Source organism: Myxine glutinosa, chromosome 7, assembly GCF_964187855.1.
Source record: "Myxine glutinosa chromosome 7, kmMyxGlut1.1, whole genome shotgun sequence".
NCBI lineage: Eukaryota > Metazoa > Chordata > Myxini > Myxiniformes > Myxinidae > Myxine > Myxine glutinosa.
The window spans coordinates 35207102-35226606 of NC_136267.1; the positions used below are offsets into that span (position 1 = coordinate 35207102).

Below are 19505 nucleotides of genomic sequence, written 5' to 3' on the forward strand. Positions count from 1 at the left end.
CAAATTGGTGAGCACCACAGTTTGGTCAATGGGAGTTCGATTTTTAGAACCACATCGTGTAAAATGGCCAATGGTTTTGCAGGGAAAGACCCCGGGTAGGGTAAAAGTGTTAAAGTCATTTAGAAGATAGTTAGGATTGAAGTCTCTTCGCACCATCTGCATCCACTCACCAGGGTGATAGCACTCAACACCACCGGTTTTTTGCAAATGTCTGGTATGTAAGACGCATCTTGACGTGGGGGTGACATTGTGCTTGTTATTCCATCTCTTCCTCCTTATGAGGGATTGATGGTAAATTCGGAATAAATGGATTAATGAGAAATTGGGATTGATGACGAATTTGGTATAGAGGGAAGATATGGGGAAGACAAGACGTCGCGACGAATTTGTAAATTGTGTAAATATGGGGTAAGGGCAAGGGTAGATTAGGTGACAGGGGGGGAGCATACGCTAGGGACAATCTTTCTCCGCTCGCTCTCCAACGCACCTCACCTCTGCATTACCTTGTGTTAACGTGTACTCTTGCGCCCTTGCACCCCGCTAACCCTGCTTTGTCTTCCTTCCCCACTCATGGACCGTGGTCTTTGTGTGGCGAGGGGAAAGTGTGCAGGTGTCACAGTTGTGTGCCCGCACCCTCGCTGCTGCCTGCCTGGACCGGTACCACACTTATGGACCGCACGTTGTTGTGGCCGAGCACCACCATATGGACCACAGGTCTGTGGCCGAGCACCACATTCATGGACCCCACATTTTGGGGCCTGGCACCTCTGCTGGGACCCGGCCGTTGTGACCAGGGAGATCTTGCTTGCGGACCACGGCAAAGGTGGCACCTAAGCCAAGCAGGTGAACCACCTTTAGTTGGCCCCTGCTGGCCCTAATTTTAAAAAAGTGGACGCGTTTTGTGCCTTTTTTATTATTACCAAATGGGCCGCAAGCAAAGAAGTCATCCAGAACCAGCGGCCCAGCAGAGGAGACATCGCAAGGCTTCGTTTATTGCAATGTATGACTGTGCACCGGATGGTGCTTTTTGTGCATATTGGTGTTTTGGTGCTTTTTGTTCTATGGTGCTTATTGGTGCTGGTGGTATCGGTGCAGTGCAGTGTATGCTTTCCTCTTTTCAAAACATCTTCTTTTTGTTTCCCAAAAGACAGGTCCTGGGTTCGCGTTTGTAAATACCAAATAGTGTCTTTGTAAATAATGCTCCCCACCGTCCATGTTTAGTTTTGAAATTAAATCCGTGATTCGGTTATCCTGTGGGCGTGAATCTGTTAGATAGAATGCAACGCAGCAGGCGGGACATACTTAATGGTTTTTAAAATGTCGCACTCAGGGTGAAGTTAATAGTAGAGGGTTACCACACCTGAGTGTCACACTAAGTTAAAGTTCTTTCGGGCCGGGACGGCCCTGGAGGTAATGAGGGTGCAGTGTTGTGGTTTTTAGAACCCTCCACTTTGTAAATATCTGTAATATTCCCTTATAAATAATCCCCTGTAAATAATCCCATTTTTGGTGCAAAGGTCAAAGGTCGCACCCTAGTTAGGCCACGAGCAACACGTAGCACACCTTAGGATCTCTATAGATATCTCATTAGTATGTGTGTAATTAAGGCTGTGTTCCCAATAGTTTGAATCTATGTTGCATCAAGATCCGGATTCGGCTCCTATAATTTTAAAAGTGATTCTTCACCATCGGGAGATTGGGCCAAGAACGACACATAGCAGGATATCTCAAAAAATTGTGGACTGATGATTTTGATTAAATGTGATTCTGTATTGTGATTTTCTGAAGCGTGTGCGATTTGGTCTCTTCCGAAGACAGAAGCCTCTTCCGAAAGATTGCTTTGCGCCGAACAGGCAGAAGAGAAGCAAGATGGCGGCCAAACATGTATTACTCGCGCTCATGATGGAATAATTAGACAAAGATGACAGGACATCACAAGTTGATGCAAATATCCAGATTGTGTTTTCACTTGCAAGTTTTGCTGCGTAAGTATAACCTCTTCTCTTCCGCCTCTTCCTCTTCTAACCGCCTCTTCTGCTGGATAACGGAAGGGGCAGAAGAACTTCCGAGAAGAGAAGAGTCCATATCAAACGACGGGAAGGTCTACTCTGGGATCTTCGTTCTTATTTCATTCAGCATTATTATCCGGAAGTAAAGGTTCACGTGTTCATTTCACCTGTGCAAAAACAAACTCCATTTTACGTGTGCATGGACGTGTAATTCACATATGTTAAATAAATAAATTATCAGATGGGAAATTGCTGATTGATATTTCGTTCGGAGCGATTATACATCGCCCAAAGGAAAAATTTCACCGATAAACAGAGTGAATTCACCGAGCGAATTTCATCGAATTTCACTGAGTTTCAGGAAATTACAGAGATATTTCTTCGTTTTAATTTTATTAGTTACGAGCAGAAGTACACGGCGTTGCCGGGTGGGGGAGGGAGGGACGGGGGAGGTGGGGGCGCAGGGGGAAGGAGGGGGGGAGAGGGGAAGGGCACGTACACTTTAAATATGTATATACATGTGGGATGTGTGTAGGTGTACATATGTGTGTGTGTGTGTGTGTGTGTGTATATGTGTGTGTGTGTGTGTATATGTGTGTGTGTGTGTGTGTAAAAAATGTGCATATATATATGCGTGTGTGTATGTGTATGCATGTGTGTCGGTGTACGTGTGTGTGTGTGTGTGTGCCATGTGCTGTGTCATAAAAGAGCAGCACATGGTAACTTCAGTGGTGGTGTGATCTCCTTCATCGCTGTTCTGCACGAGCTTCCTCACGTATCGTTTGGAGGTAGTTTGGTCGCTCGACCTTTCGGCGTGGAATCCAATTATGCTAAGGAAGGGAAGCGCATACCTGTGGTTATGGATGCAGGTGGTTTGTTATTTATTTTATTTTCAAACAAAGTCAAGGCTCGTATAAGCGCCAACACACACTCGTATAAAAACATATAATAAAGGGAGCAGGAAACAAGAGGGGGAGAGAGGGAAGCACAACAACAGTAGAGAACATGCACATTGGGTGATCTGTGGAAGGGAGAGGGCTGTGGCGGGGTACACGGTATAAACAAGATGGACGCTACAGGGGATTTCAGGAAAGAAAACGGAATTTCAAGAGGTGGGCTTGGCATGGATTAACGGGGGTGAAAAAGATCAATGTTTTGGATGTGGGAACACAAGAGATGGTGGTGAACAGCTGTTTTGAAGACCTGGAGGTAGAAGTGGGATTGAAGAGAGTGAAGGAGTTTGTTGCAGATGCGGGAGAAAAGAGGAATGAAAGAGTGAAGGTGAGCAGAGAGCCTAGATTTTGGCAGTTTAACCATAAGAGGGTTGCAGGCAGATCTTGTGCGACCTGTAGGAATATTTGGGGTTCAGAGCACAGACAGAGCTGGGGGAGAAAGGCCGGAGAGGAGTCGGTAGAAGACAGAAAGACCACCAACCTGCCTGCAGTGAGTAAGTGAAAGGCCCCCGGAGTTAACTTCATCGCAGGAGATTCCAATGATGCTGAAAGCTTTCGTTTCAACCGCGTGAAGCCGAGCTAGGTGTGAGGCAGGAGCACCGGCTCAGAGGGGAGAACAGTATTCCATTGAGCTGTGGATGAAAGCCTTGTATGTGGTGAGAAGCTCAGGTGTGCCATGGAAGGACTTCGCACGACGGAGGATGCCCAGTCGGCGACTGGCTTTGGAGGCCAGCTTGGAAATGTGGTCTTCCCAAGAAAGATCATGGCAGATAGTGAGACCCAAGAGCTTGAGCGACAGAACTTCTTGGAGAGGATTGTTGAGAAAGTAGATGGGAGGGTCGTCCAGTCTGTCTTTTCGGAGAGACATAGTAAGAGTGTGAGATTTGTCAGGATTGAAAGACATGTTCCACTTGTTTGACCAGTCTGTGATTTTGTCCAGGTCTGCAGAGAGTGAGGATGCTGCAGACTGCCGATCTGAGGGATGAGGAATGGAGCGGCAGAGAGTGGAGTCATCAGCAAAGACATAGAGAGGATTTTCAAGAGAGTCGGAGAAATCATTGATGAAGACCAGAAAAATCACAGGGCCCAGAACACTGCCTTGGGGATCTCCAGCCTGAACAGGAAGGGGAGATGAGAGAAACCCATTCAGGGCCACACGTTGACTACGACCGGAGAGGAAGTCCGCAAGCCATGAGTGGAGGTTTCCATGGATACCATAGGACAGAAAGACCACCAACCTGCCTGCAGTGAGTAAGTGAAAGGCCCTCGGAGTTAACTTCATCGCAGGAGATTCCAATGATGCTGAAAGCTTTCGTTTCAACCGCGTGAAGCCGAGCTAGGTGTGAGGCAGGAGCACCGGCTCAGAGGGGAGAACAGTATTCCATTGAGCTGTGGATGAAAGCCTTGTATGTGGTGAGAAGCTCAGGTGTGCCATGGAAGGACTTCGCACGACGGAGGATGCCCAGTCGGCGACTGGCTTTGGAGGCCAGCTTGGAAATGTGGTCTTCCCAAGAAAGATCATGGCAGATAGTGAGACCCAAGAGCTTGAGCGACAGAACTTCTTGGAGAGGATTGTTGAGAAAGTAGATGGGAGGGTCGTCCAGTCTGTCTTTTCGGAGAGACATAGTAAGAGTGTGAGATTTGTCAGGATTGAAAGACATGTTCCACTTGTTTGACCAGTCTGTGATTTTGTCCAGGTCTGCAGAGAGTGAGGATGCTGCAGACTGCCGATCTGAGGGATGAGGAATGGAGCGGCAGAGAGTGGAGTCATCAGCAAAGACATAGAGAGGATTTTCAAGAGAGTCGGAGAAATCATTGATGAAGACCAGAAAAATCACAGGGCCCAGAACACTGCCTTGGGGATCTCCAGCCTGAACAGGAAGGGGAGATGAGAGAAACCCATTCAGGGCCACACGTTGAGTACGACCGGAGAGGAAGTCCGCAAGCCATGAGTGGAGGTTTCCATGGATACCATAGGATGGGAGATTGGTGAGCAGAGCTGGGTGCCAGACCGTATCGAAGGCACGTGATACGTCATGGGGGACACCTCTGATTTCCTGTTTGGCATTGAGGACCTCCATCCATTGCTGAGATGGCAGAAGCAGCATGTCCAGAGTGGAGTGACCTGGTCTGAATCCAAATTGATGATCAGAGATCATGCCATTAGTGAAGAGGAAGGATTTGATATCAGAAGCAATATTGGATTCCATGAGCTGATAATTGGGAGCAGGCTGATTGGTCTGTAGTTGCAAGGATCTGTTTTTGCACCTTTTTTGTGTAAAGCGGTAATGTTGGCTGATTTCCAAGCAGATGGCAGATGACCTTGAGCAAAAGAGAGGGTGAAGAGAATAGAGAGAGGGTGAAGAGAATAGAGAGAGGGTGAGATAGAGCGGCAGAGCAGGATCTTAGGACCCGTGGGCTGATGTCGTCTGGTCCAGTTGCAGAATCAGAGTCGAGGTTTGAAAAAACTTCTCCACCTTGTCGGGAGAGAAGGACACAGAGCACAGGAGCAGCTGGGTATGACTGGGTAAGGTGGGAACAGAGAGAGATGGGTTTGGGACATAAGATTTTGAAGCAAACAGAGTTGAGGCATTTGACTTTGTCACGTGCGGTGTCAACTGTGTCACCATTTGAGGTAAGGGAGGGGGAACAAACACCAGAAACGGATTTGACCAGACGCCACCAGGATTTGGAGGAAGGAGACAGGTTTGAGAGTTCATTCTTGAGTGTGGAGAGATAGTGCTTCCTGGCACTCCTGAGGGTAGACACACACTTGTTCCGAGCTTGGTGGAAGGAACTGAGATTGCCTTCAGTTGGATTAGCCTTCGAAGAGGCAAAGGCAAGTTGTTTCAGGGCAACTGCCTCAACACAAGACTCAGTGTACCATGGACGGGAGGAAGGGTAAGACAACTGAAGACGAGATGGGATAAATCTGCGCATGAGAGAGAGAGCAGTTTGCTTTGGAAGAATTCCCAGGAAGAATTGATGTCAGAGGCAGTAGAGATGGGAGACCAGTCCAGGTGATTGATGGCTGCTTGCAGACCGTGCCAGTCGGCCTGAGTGAAATGCCAGACTCGTCGGCGCTGAGGAGGCTCTCTGAGAATGGCCAGAGAGATGTTCACTTTAACAAGCACATGATCAGAATAACCGATTGGAGCAGAAGAAGAGCAGCAGACATTTGCAGGGAAGTTTGTCATAACCAAGTCTAGAAGAGAAGATACTCCATTGACTGAGATCCGGGTCGGGAATTTACAGATTGTGTCAGTCCCAGTGAGTCACAGAAGTCCTTTGCTGAGATGCCATGGCTTGTGAGAGAGGAACCCACACACAACCAGCTGGCGTGATGACATTTGAAGGGGAGGGTTGAGGGGGGAGATTAGAAGGGAAGGGGTGTGGGGGGGGGGTTATTTAAAGGGGAGAGTTTATGGGGGGAGAAATGAAGGGAAGGGGTGTGGGGGGAGTTTTGAAAGGGAGTGGTAGCGGGCAGGTAGTGATGGAATGGGGGTATGGAGTGGGATGCTGGTAAGAGATAGGGTTGGTAGGATCGGGGCGAGTACCAGGAGAGGAGGGAAAAGACAGGGAAGGGTTTGGCACTGAAGATGTACAAAAGTAGCGATTAATGAAATACGAACATCAACTGCAAACAAACTGGGGTTCTCGGGATTTTCAAGTCAGATACATTTGAAAACGTTGGAGGAAGGGTGGAATGAAGGTGAGTTTAGAGTTTTGAGAAAGGAAAAACTGTAAGAGGTTAAACTTTTATAAAGGGAATGATTTAAAGAGCGATTTGAAAACAGCCTTTTGAAAAGAAGGAGAACAGTGAATTGTAATAGAAGAGAGTAAACAACGCGGAAGAAGGAAGTTTAAACATTTTAAAACAAAACAGTGAAGACCGTCTGGGAATTCACTGAAAAGAGGGCAGGGAGTCTAAAGATCAGCATGACCGAGCTCGAGGAACCGGGACGGTAGACGGCTTGAGACAGGTATTCATTGTGAATTGGCACACCTGAGGACGATAGGTGTGACTTACCATACGAAGATCTACCAGATCCTGGAGCATGAAACGGATGCGTGGCACCATTTTCCGCTCCTTCATTAATTTGTCCAAAAAGGTGAAATACTCATCCATCTGTGAAGACAGAAAAACATGGTGCTCGGTGAGCAAAACGAAGACGAGCAAGAAGGATGATTTTAAAGGGGAAGTTGAAGAGTAAAGGTGTTTATGGAAACTCCAAAGTGAAGGTTCATTACCATTTTGGCTTGCGTCGAGTCGATGACCTTTCCAGCAATTCCAATGAGACGACAGAAGCACTCGAGAGATTGCTCATTCCCATCCTGGAGCAATCCCTTACCTGTGTTGGTGATAAATGATTCGTCCAATACCTGTGCGTTGAAAAGCTCCCCGATGAAGACCACGTGGCCCAGCGCGCGCTGTCGACCTTTCTCTTTGGATGCGTCATCATCCGAGCTGGAGTTCGCATCATTCCCCATTCTCAACTCATTCTTGCAGCTTTCAATGAGGAGCGTGTGGAAGTTGAGGACCTTTCCAGGTTTATCTCTTCCTTGTACCTCAATCTATGAAAACATCAAAGAATGGTGGATGTTGTTGAAGAAAAGGGGGTACCTGTTTATTAAATACTTTCTAAACAGGTGTGGGTCAAGGGAGATAAATTGAGAAAATCAAAAGTGAAAAAAAGAAGGGAAGGAGTGCAGTGAGGCCTGTAATAGAGGGAGTGAAAAAAAGAAGGGAAGGAGTGCAGTGAGGCCTGTAATGGAGGGTAAACAAGTTTGGGAGGAAATATCACCAAGGAAATGAGAGTAATGCACACTGTGTATCAGTTTGTGAAAAGGGGAGTGGGGAAGGTGGGGGTGGTAGGGGGTGGTAGGAGGTGGTATGAGGAGGTGTTAGGAGGGGGTGGTAGGAGGAGGTGGTAGGAGGAGGTGGTAAGAGGGGGTGGTAGGAGGTGGTAGGAGGCGGTGGTCGGAGAAAATGGTAGGAGGGCAATGGTAAGAGGGGGTGGTAGGAGTAGGTGGTAGGATGGGATGGTAGGAGGTGGTGGTAAGAGGGGGTGGTTGGAGATGGTAGGAGGAGGTGTTAGGAGGGGGTGGTATGAGGGGTGGTAGGAGGGGGTAGGAGGAGGTGGTGGTAGGAGGGGGGAGGAGGTGGTGGTAGGAGGGGGTAGTAGGAGGTGGTAGGAGGTGATAGGAGTGGCGCAGAGCAGATATTTCACAAGTTTCAGAAAATGATGTCTGTTGGTATGGTGTTCTTCCTCTCATGAGTTGTGGTAGTGGTTAACTTAACTCACCTTTGCAAGGTGGTGACACACGTGTGCGTACACCTCAGAAAATTTGGATTCCTTTATCGCCTTGTCCAGGACAAGCTGTACAATGTCCTCAAGATCTTCTTCTTTGGTGATATTGACCCTCTTCATCTGATTTATGAGGCGGCCAAAATTTTCCGGTGTCATTTTGTTGAGGAGAACTCGAAACTGTCGACATACATCCTTGGGGAAGGAAATGGGAATAAAACAAAGGAGGTGTCATTGGTGAGGTGTCAAAATAATAAATGAGAGAAGAAAGGAAAGTTTGATGTTTTAACGTGAAATCGACACAAATGAGCATCCTCTCAAATAGAACACACCAAACTCACTTGATCACAACTTGTGATCCCTGTTTTCGTGCTGGGCCTCCAGGCATTGTTGGAAGTTTTGAGGTCCAGACCACTTGGGATGACGTACTTAACAACGCGAGCACCCTGTGGAAACAAATGAAGAGTTTTTCAAATAAAACAGCAGCAGAAAAACATGAAAGTGACAATACTGTAAAGTGGACACCGCACCTGCTCCAAAAATGATAATATTAATAATAATAATCATAATAATCATCATAATAAATGAGAGAAGAAAGGAAAGTTTGATGTTTTAACGTGAAATCGACACAAATGAGCATCCTCTCAAATAGAACACAGCAAACTCACTTGATCACAACTTGTCATCCCTGTTTTCGTGCTGGACCTCCAGGTATTGTTGGAAGTTTTGAGGTCCAGAGCACTTGGGACGACGTGCTTAACAACGCGAGCACCCTGTGGAAACAAATGAAGAGTTTTTCAAATAAAACAGCAGCAGAAGAACATGAAATTGACAATACTGTAAAGTGAACACCGCACCTGCTCCAAAAATGATAATATTAATCATAATAATCATCATAATCATCATAATAATAGCAATCATCCAATTTATCACTGGAGAAGTCTTTGTTTGTGTGTTTGTGTGTTTGTTTGTGTGTTTGTCTGTTTGTGTGTTTGTTTGTCTGTTTGTGTGTTTGTTTGTGTGTTTGTCTGTTTGTGTGTTTGTTTGTGTGTTTGTCTGTGTTTGTTTGTGTGTTTGTTTGTGTGTTTGTTTGTGTGTTTGTCTGTTTGTGTGTTTGTTTGTGTGTTTGTCTGTTTGTTTGTTTGTGTTTGTTTGTGTGTTTGTTTGTGTGTTTGTCTATTTGTGTGTTTGTTTGTGTGTTTATCCATTTGTTTGTGTGTTTGTTTGTGTGTCTGTCCATTTGTATGTTTGTTTGTGTGTTTGTCCATTTGTGTGTTTGTTTGTGTGTTTGTTTGTTTGTTTGTTTGTGTTTGTCTGTTTGATTGTGTGGTTGTCTGTTTGTTACCTCCGCCACCAAAGGTGGATGGAGATTATATTTTCACCCCTGTCTGTCTGTCTGTCTGTCTGTCTGTCCGTTTGTCAGTTTGTCTGTCCGTCTGTCCGTTTGTGAACAAGATATCTCAAAAATTTGTGGATGGATGCGGACGAAATTTGTCAGAGACGTGAGCAGGACTAAATTATTAGATTTTGGTGAAGCTCCGGATCCGGCTACTATAATTTTTAAGCGATTCTTCACCATCGGGAGATTGGGCCAAAAATGCTACAAAGCCGGATTTGTCAAAAAGTTGTGGATGGATGATTTTGATTAAATGTGATTCTGTATTGTGATTTTCTGGTCTACTCTGGGATACAAAACGTGAACTGTTCACCTTGCGGAGGTATGTCTCTACTGAGTGCAGTTATAGTTTGTTGTACACCGCACATTTCTTATGTCATCTCCAGGCATTGCAAAACGTCATTGCCGGGCACCGAAGGGGGCTCGGCAGTGACGCACGCTGAAAGGGAGTAGTCAGTTTTCACTCTGGTTGTTTGTTTTCTTGGTTGTTGAACACCGCACCTTTCCTATGCCATCTCCAGGCATTGCAAATCGTCATTGCTGGGCACCGAAGGGAGCTCGGCAGTGACGCACGCTGAAAGGGAGTAGTCAGTTTTCACTCTGGTTGTTTGTTTTCTTGGTTGTTGAACACCGCACCTTTCCTATGCCATCTCCAGGCATTGCAAAACGTCATTGCCGGGCACCGAAGGGAGCTCGGCAGTGACGCACGCTGAAAGGGAGTACTCAGTTTTCACTCTGGTTGTTTGTTTTCTTGGTTGTTGTACACCGCACTTTTCCTATGCCATCTCCAGGCATTGCAAATCGTCATTGCTGGGCACCGAAGGGGGCTCGGCAGTGACGCACGCTGAAAGAGAGTACTCAGTTTTCACTCTGGTTTCTTGGTTTCTTGTTGTACACCGCTCCTTTCCTATGCCATCTCCAGGCATTGCAAATCGTCATTGCCGGGCACCAAAGGGGGCTCGGCAGTGACGCACGCTGAAAGAGAGTACTCAGTTTTCACTCTGGTTTCTTGTTTTCTTGTTTGTTGTACACCGCTCCTTTCCTATGCCATCTCCAGGCATTGCAAATCGTCATTGCCGGGCACCAAAGGGGGCTCGGCAGTGACGCACGCTGAAAGAGAGTACTCAGTTTTCACTCTGGTTTCTTGTTTTCTTGTTTGTTTGTTTTCTTGGTTGTCCGGGCGATATCTCAGCCATCCTTTGAGCTAGGAAGCTGAAATTTCGGCACAGTAGTGAGCAAGTCCTTTGTCAAATACGGTATTTTTTGTTTTTTGAATAATCAATTAATTGAGGAGTTATTTAATTATTAGCGTTTAATTAAGTACTTATTTAATTAATTAAATTTCATTTCTCTTCTGACCATTATTAACTCAGGCACCTTTTGAGTTAGGAAGCTGATATTTGGACATGCCAATGACCAGGTGATTTGGCTGCAAAGGATATTTTTGATTTATTAATTAATCAATTAATCGATTAATTATTTAATTATTTGATTAATGACCAAAAAAATTTTTTTTTTAAAGTTACAGATTCTGATGAAATAGTGGTAGTTTATGTGTTCTCTGACCAAATTGATTACTAATTTAATTTTTTTATGATTATTATTTATTTATTTTCATTATTAATCATTTATTTATTTTCTTTCTCATTTGGCCAATATCTCAGGCACCTTTTGAGCTGGGAAGCTAATATTTGGACATGAGTGACCAAGTGATGTGGCTATCAAGGATATTTTTGATTTATTGATTAATCATTTCATCTATTAATTATTTATTGATTAATCGATTAATTATTTATTGAGTAATCAATTAATTATTTAATTTTTTATAAATGACTTATTTAATTAAATTTCTAAAAGATACATCTTCGGATGAAGCACTAGTGGTTTAGTTATGCGATTAGCCAATTGATTATGAAAATATTTTGTGATAATCTTTTATTGATTTTAATTATACAATTAATCAATCAATTAGTGTACACCTCTCCCTCCCAATGCAGCCTCAATGAGCTGCACTGCGGTATTGCCGGGCGCCGGAGGCGCCCCGGCAATGCCGCGCTGCAGCATATTTAATTATTTGGCATGGGGCGGTGTACTTTGAATGTATGTGTACTTGTTGTACACCGCTCCTTTCCTATGCCATCTCCAGGCATTGCAAATCGTCATTGCCGGGCACCAAAGGGGGCTCGGCAGTGACGCACGCTGAAAGAGAGTACTCAGTTTTCACTCTGGTTTCTTGCTTTCTTTCTTGTTTGGTTGTCCGGGCGATATCTCAGCCATCCTTTGAGCTAGGAAGCTGAAATTTCGGCACAGTAGTGAGCAATTCCTTTGTCAAATACGGTATTTTTTGTTTTTTGAATAATCAATTAATTGAGGAGTTATTTAATTATTAGCGTTTAATTAAGTACTTATTTAATTAATTAAATTTCATTTCTCTTCTGACCATTATTAACTCAGGCACCTTTTGAGTTAGGAAGCTGATATTTGGACATGCCAATGCCCAGGTGATTTGGCTGCAAAGGATATTTTTGATTTATTAATTAATCAATTAATCGATTAATTATTTAATTATTCGATTAATGACAAAAAAAATTTTTTTTTTTAAGTTACAGATTCTGATGAAATAGTGGTAGTTTATGTGTTCTCTGACCAAATTGATGAATAATTTAATTTTTTTATGATTTTTTTTTTTTTTTCATTATTAATCATGTATTTATTTTCTTTCTCATTTGGCCGATATCTCAGGCATCTTTTGAGCTGGGAAGCTAATATTTGGACATGAGTGACCAAGTGATGTGGCTATCAAGGATATTTTTGATTTATTGATTAATCATTTAATCTATTAATTATTTATTGATTAATCGATTAATTATTTATTGAGTAATCAATTAATTATTTAATTTTTTATAAATGACTTATTTAATTAAATTTCTAAAAGATACATCTTCAGATGAAGCACTAGTGGTTTAGTTATGCGATTAGCCAATTGATTATGAAAATATTTTGTGATAATCTTTTATTGATTTTAATTATACAATTAATCAATCAATTAGTGTACACCTCTCCCTCCCAATGCAGCCTCAATGAGCTGCACTGCGGTATTGCCGGGCGCCGGAGGCGCCCCAGCAATGCCGCGCTGCAGCATATTTAATTATTTGGCATGGGGCGGTGTACTTTGAATGTATTTGTACTTGTTTGTTTTCTTTCTTGGTTGTCCGGACGATATCTCAGCCATCCTTTGAGCTAGGAAGCTGAAATTTCGGCACAGTAGTGAGCAAGTCCTTTGTCAAATACGGTATTTTTTGTTTTTTGAATAATCAATTAATTGAGGAGTTATTTAATTATTAGCGTTTAATTAAGTACTTATTTAATTAATTAAATTTCATTTATCTTCTGACCATTATTAACTCAGGCACCTTTTGAGTTAGGAAGCTGATATTTGGACATGCCAATGACCAGGTGATTTGGCTGCAAAGGATATTTTTGATTTATTAATTAATCAATTAATCGATTAATTATTTAATTATTCGATTAATGACAAAAAAAATTTTTTTTTTTAAGTTACAGATTCTGATGAAATAGTGGTAGTTTATGTGTTCTCTGACCAAATTGATTAATAATTTAATTTTTTTATGATTATTATTTATTTATTTTCATTATTAATCATTTATTTATTTTCTTTCTCATTTGGCCAATATCTCAGGCACCTTTTGAGCTGGGAAGCTAATATTTGGACATGAGTGACCAAGTGATGTGGCTATCAAGGATATTTTTGATTTATTGATTAATCATTTCATCTATTAAGTATTTATTGATTAATCGATTAATTATTTATTGAGTAATCAATTAATTATTTAATTTTTTATAAATGACTTATTTAATTAAATTTCTAAAAGATACATCTTCGGATGAAGCACTACTGGTTTAGTTATGCGATTAGCCAATTGATTATGAAAATATTTTGTGATAATCTTTTATTGATTTTAATTATACAATTAATCAATCAATTAGTGTACACCTCTCCCTCCCAATGCAGCCTCAATGAGCTGCACTGCGGTATTGCCGGGCGCCGGAGGCGCCCCGGCAATGCCGCGCTGCAGCATATTTAATTATTTGGCATGGGGCGGTGTACTTTGAATGTATGTGTACTTGTTTTCTTGTTTGTTTTCTTTCTTGATTGTCCGGACGATATCTCAGCCATCCTTTGAGCTAGGAAGCTGAAATTTCGGCACAAGAGTGAGCAAGTCCTTTGTCAAAAACGGTATTTTTTTTTTTTGATTAATCAATAAATTGAGGAGTTATTTAATTATTAGCGATTAATTAAGTACTTATTTAATTAATCAAATTTCCTTTCTCTTCTGACCATTAACTCAGGCACCTTTTGAGTTAGGAAGCTGATATTTGGACATGCCAATGACCAGGTGATTTGGCTGCAAAGGATATTTTTGATTTATTAATTAATCAATTAATCGATTAATTATTTAATTATTTGATTAATGACAAAAAAAATTTTTTTTTTTAAGTTACAGATTCTGATGAAATAGTGGTAGTTTATGTGTTCTCTGACCAAATTGATTAAGAATTTAATTTTTTTATGATTATTATTTATTTATTTTCATTATTAATCATTTATTTATTTTCTTTCTCATTTGGCCAATATCTCAGGCACCTTTTGAGCTGGGAAGCTAATATTTGGACATGAGTAACCAAGTGATGTGGCTATCAAGGATATTTTTGATTTATTGATTAATCATTTCATCTATTAATTATTTATTGATTAATCGATTAATTATTTATTGAGTAATCAATTAATTATTTCATTTTTTATAAATGACTTATTTAATAAAATTTCTAAAAGATACATCTTCGGATGAAGCACTAGTGGTTTAGTTATGCGATTAGCCAATTGATTATGAAAATATTTTGTGATAATCTTTTATTGATTTTAATTATGCAATTAATCAATCAATTAGTGCACACCTCTCCCTCCCAATGCAGCCTCAATGAGCTGCACTGCGGTATTGCCGGGCGCCCGAGGCGCCCCGGCAATGCCGCGCTGCAGCATATTTAATTATTTGGCATGGGGGCGGTGTACTTTGAATGTATGTGTACTTGTTTTCTTTCTTGTTTTCTTTCTTGTTTGTTTTTCCGGGCGATATCTCAGCCATCCTTTGAGCTAGGAAGCTGAAATTTCGGCACAATAGTGAGCAAGTCCTTTGTCAAAAACGTTTTTTTTTTTTTGATTAATCAATAAATTGAGGAGTTATTTAATTATTAGCGATTAATTAAGTACTTATTTAATTAATCAAATTTCCTTTCTCTTCTGACCATTAACTCAGGCACCTTTTGAGTTAGGAAGCTGATATTTGGACATGCCAATGACCAGGTGATTTGGCTGCAAAGGCTATTTTTGATTTATTAATTAATCAATTAATCGATTAATTATTTAATTATTCGATTAATGACCAAAAATTTTTTTTTTTTTAAAGTTACAGATTCTGATGGAATAGTGGTAGTTTATGTGTTCTCTGACCAAATTGATTAATAACTTAATTTTTTAATGATTATTATTTATTTATTTTCATTATTAATCATTTATTTATTTTCTTTCTCATTTGGCCAATATCTCAGGCACCTTTTGAGCTGGGAAGCTAATATTTGGACATGAGTGACCAAGTGATGTGGCTATCAAGGATATTTTTGATTTATTGATTAATCAATTATTAATTAATCAATTAATCATTTAATCGATTAATTATTTGATTGATGGCAATTTTTTTTTTTCTTCCCAGTTACGGATTCTGATGAAATGGTGGTGGTTTATGTGTTCTATGACCGAATTGATTGATAATGCAATTTTTAAATGATTATTATTTATTTATTTTCATTATTAATCATTTATTTATTTTCTTTCTCATTTGGCCAATATCTCAGGCACCTTTTGAGCTGGGAAGCTAATATTTGGACATGACAGTGACCAAGTGATGTGGCTATCAAGGATATTTTTGATTTATTGATTAATCATTTAATCGATTAATTATTTATTGGTGAATCAATTAATTATTTAATTTTTTATTAATGACATTTAATTAAATTTCTAAAAGATACATCTTCGGATGAAGCACGAGTGGTTTAGTTATGCTATTAGCCAATTGATTAAGAAAATAATTTGTGATAATCTTTTATTGATTTTAATTCTACAATTAATCAATCAATTAGCGTACACCTCTCCCTCCGAATGCAGCCTCTATGAGGTGCACTGCGGTATTGTCGGGCGCCGAAGGCGCCCCGACAATGCCGCGCTGTAGGATATTTAATTATTTGGCATGGGGGCGGTGTACTTTGAATGTATCTGTACTTGTCTTTCTTTCTTGTCAATCAATTAATCAATTAATCGATTAATTATTAAATTATTCGATTAATGACCAAAAAAATTTTTTTTTTAGTTACAAATTCTGATGAAATGGTGGTGGTTTATGTGTTCTATGACCGAATTGATTAATAATTTAATTTTTTAATGATTATTATTCATTTATTTTCATTATTAATCATTTATTTATTTTCTTTCTAATTTTGCCAATATCTCAGGCACCTTTTGAGCTCAGAAGCTAATATTTGGACATGAGTGACCATGTGATTTGGCTGCAAAGGCTATTTTTGATTTATTAATTAATCAATTAATCGATTAATTATTTAATTATTCGATTAATGACCAAAATTTTTTTTTTTTCAGTTACAGATTCTGATGAAATGGTGGTGGTTTATGTGTTCTGTGACCAAAATGATTGATAATTTAATTTTTTAATGATTATTATTTATTTATTTTCATTATTAATCATTTAGTTATTTTCTTTCTCATTTGGCCAATATCTCAGGCACCTTTTGAGCTGGGTAGCTAATATTTGGACATGAGTGACCAAGTGATGTGGCTATCAAGGATATATTTGATTTATTGATTAATCATTTAATCGATTAATTATTTATTGATTAATCAATCAATTATTTAATTTTTTATTGATGACATATTTAATTAAATTTCTAAAAGAAACGTCTTCGGATGAAGCACTAGTGGTTTAGTTATGCTAATAGCCAATTTATTAAGAAAATATTTTGTGATAATCCTTTATATGATTTTAATTATACAATTAATCAATCAATTAGCATACACCTCTCCCTCCCAATGCAGTCTCTATGAGCTGCACTGCGGTATTGTCGGGCGCCATAGGCGCCCGGACATGCCGCGCTGTAGGATATTTAATTATTTGGCATGGGGTCGGTGTACTTTGAATGTATCTGTACTTGTTTGTGTGTTTGTTTGACATCCATGCACTCCTGAACCACTGGACAGAATGAGTTGAAAACTTTTGGTTGTATGAGGGGTGTGCACATGAAAGTTTTAGGGGGTAAAAACAATTCAGTCCCCAGGGTTCAGGGTGGACGTGTACACCAATTCTCTCTATGTAAATGTTTATCGTGTGGCGCCTCCTGGTGGTGAAAGTCGATATTACAAGTTGGACTAAAATACGCCATTTTCGACGGAATTAACCCGAACCTGAGGACGAGTTCTTCACCAGTAAATATCGTGTTCCAAAGTAAAACCAGATTGGAAAATGATTCGAATGTTCAGAAATGCAAGTTGGTTTCCGTGTTTTGATGACTGCCCAACAATGTTGTTTTTAACCTATAAAGTTACCCCAAAAACTGTTATCATAAACATTGTTAACCCAAAAAGAGCGTTGGGCCACTATCCTCCAGTAAATGAGTTTAAACTGACGTCAACCAAAAGAACGAATCATGACTTTTCTTACAATGTGTAATTCCCAGGTAACTTATGGAAATCTTGCTTCTAATTGGTGGAGAAAAGCCGTTAACAAAAAGCATTTATGGCCGAACAAGCAGTAAATGGAGCACTTCATGGGTTAACTGTAGTATTTGTGTTGGCTTCTTGAGATTGTGCTGCGGTACCTTATTTGGCTGTGATGGATACACCTGCTGCTGGTTCTTTCGGCACACCTGTTCCTTCGCTTTCAATTTCTCCATCCACTTGAACAGCTCGTACATCGCTTTCATGGCGTTGTGGTTTTTAACGGCCACGTCTCTCCAGCGGTTGTCTCGATCCTCCAAATCCGTCTCCAGCTGCGTCACCTGCAAGTGATTAAAACACATAAGACACATCAAGGGAAACATTATCTTCAACTCTTTGGTATCTGCTCTTTTGTGTTCACCGGTTACACATTGCAGAGCAAGTCCCACATTGTTTGATAACGGTTGCTCACCTGTTGATGGTAATCAACATCCTGGTGCTCCTGCCTCTCTCGCTGTTCTTGCTGCTGCTGTTCCAATGCAGCAAACCTGCTGCTCAGGTGTGATTGATGCCCTGAAAGTCCTTCAAATTGGACAGCGAGCCCATGGTGTTTATGCTCATTTGCTTTCAACAGCTCAGGTAGCAGGTCGACCTGTGCGACAGAAACATGACGGTGTCATTGACAGGAAAGTTTGTTTTCTGTTCTACTTTCCAATCAACAGTCTTCCACTTGTGAAAGTCTCATGAGCAGCATGAATCCTACAAGGTGTTAAAACTCATCAGAACATGTGCAGGTGAGCATGATGTTCACCACCTTGGCCATCTGTAATCCAACATGTTGGATAACGGTTCTTTACCTGTTGGCAGCTCTCAACGTTCTTCTGTTGCTGCTCCTCATGTTGTTGTTGCTGCTCCTCGAGCTGAAGTTCCACTTCCGACAAGGTGCTGGAAACTTTCGTGAGATCCGCCGAAAGTTCGTTGTTTTTCACGGTGATCTCATCGAATTGATCATCTTGCATGATCAAGCGTTGTGAAAGAACCTCGACCTGTGTGGTAGAAACATGACAGTGTAATCAACAGTTAAAGTTACTGTTTTCTGATCTACACATAATCAATACTTTATGGAGGTGTGTTCTCAAGTCTAAAGTGGGATCAATTCTGGTTTCAGTGCAAAGTTCACATGGAATCACACTAAATACGCCATTTCGTGTCTGATCTGATGAATTTTTGACGCCAACACATTCTGTCGTTACTTATCCAAGACCAATCTCAACCAAACCTGACAGCATGACGAAGGGTTGCACAATGAAGGTTGTAGCACATTCATTTGCCCCCCTCCCCAAGGGGGTTTTCTCCCCCCGGGCGAGTTTCCCCGCCATTGCCGTCAATGGGGTTGAACGTTGAGGTGTATATAAATGTTAAATTAGCTTTATCGTGGCGTTTTTCCAAAGAAGATTTATCGTGGCGTTTTTCCAAAGACGCTTTTAATAACAAAATTAATGATAATATAATCGCATATTATTGATGCTAATACAAAATAATATTCATACTAATAATGTCCGACTTCCCCAAGGTGTTTTTCCTGCAGTGATAACGTGTATAAATATCTTATTGCTATAATGGCGTTTCTGTGTGATCAACAGCTTCTACTGGAAGTAAAAATACTAGTACCGACTGCAAAGCCACAATGAGCTGGCGAAGCCAAAGCCTCTTGCCACTATTTTACCCATCACTATGGCATCAGTAGGTTAGGTAGTTGATAGTAGGTCGGTGTAGGTACCGTACCTGGTATGACTTGGTAAAAGAGAAGAGCAGACAGTCCTCCCCAATACCTGCATACAATAAATGTCACAAGAAGCTTAAGGAAGTAACTATACGATGTGCTAGCTTAAGGCCTATTTTAAGAAATTTTAACTGGGCTTAACATACGTTTTCGCAGTATGTGTGTAGTCTTCTAACTTCAGTCGCTGTCAGGACTGGTTCTCTCCGGGCACTGCGGCTTCCTCCACCAGAAGAAGTTAGCTTACAGTGATGAAT

General features: G+C 41.0%; 1 protein-coding gene across 1 annotated transcript in view; it reads right to left on the reverse strand.

The window, feature by feature from the left end:
• The window catches only part of LOC137431110 (uncharacterized), a 55391-nt gene that overhangs the window by 27316 nt on the left and 8570 nt on the right, over positions 1 to 19505 (reverse strand). Inside the window, exons 7-14 of the mRNA XM_078782672.1 lie at positions 18326 to 18514; positions 17941 to 18120; positions 17630 to 17809; positions 8940 to 9044; positions 8613 to 8717; positions 8269 to 8466; positions 7214 to 7537; positions 6993 to 7091 (exon numbers count right to left, since the gene is read on the reverse strand). Coding sequence (XP_078638798.1) covers positions 6993 to 7091; positions 7214 to 7537; positions 8269 to 8466; positions 8613 to 8717; positions 8940 to 9044; positions 17630 to 17809; positions 17941 to 18120; positions 18326 to 18514 — 1380 coding nt within the window. The remainder of the gene's footprint in view (positions 1 to 6992; positions 7092 to 7213; positions 7538 to 8268; positions 8467 to 8612; positions 8718 to 8939; positions 9045 to 17629; positions 17810 to 17940; positions 18121 to 18325; positions 18515 to 19505) is intronic.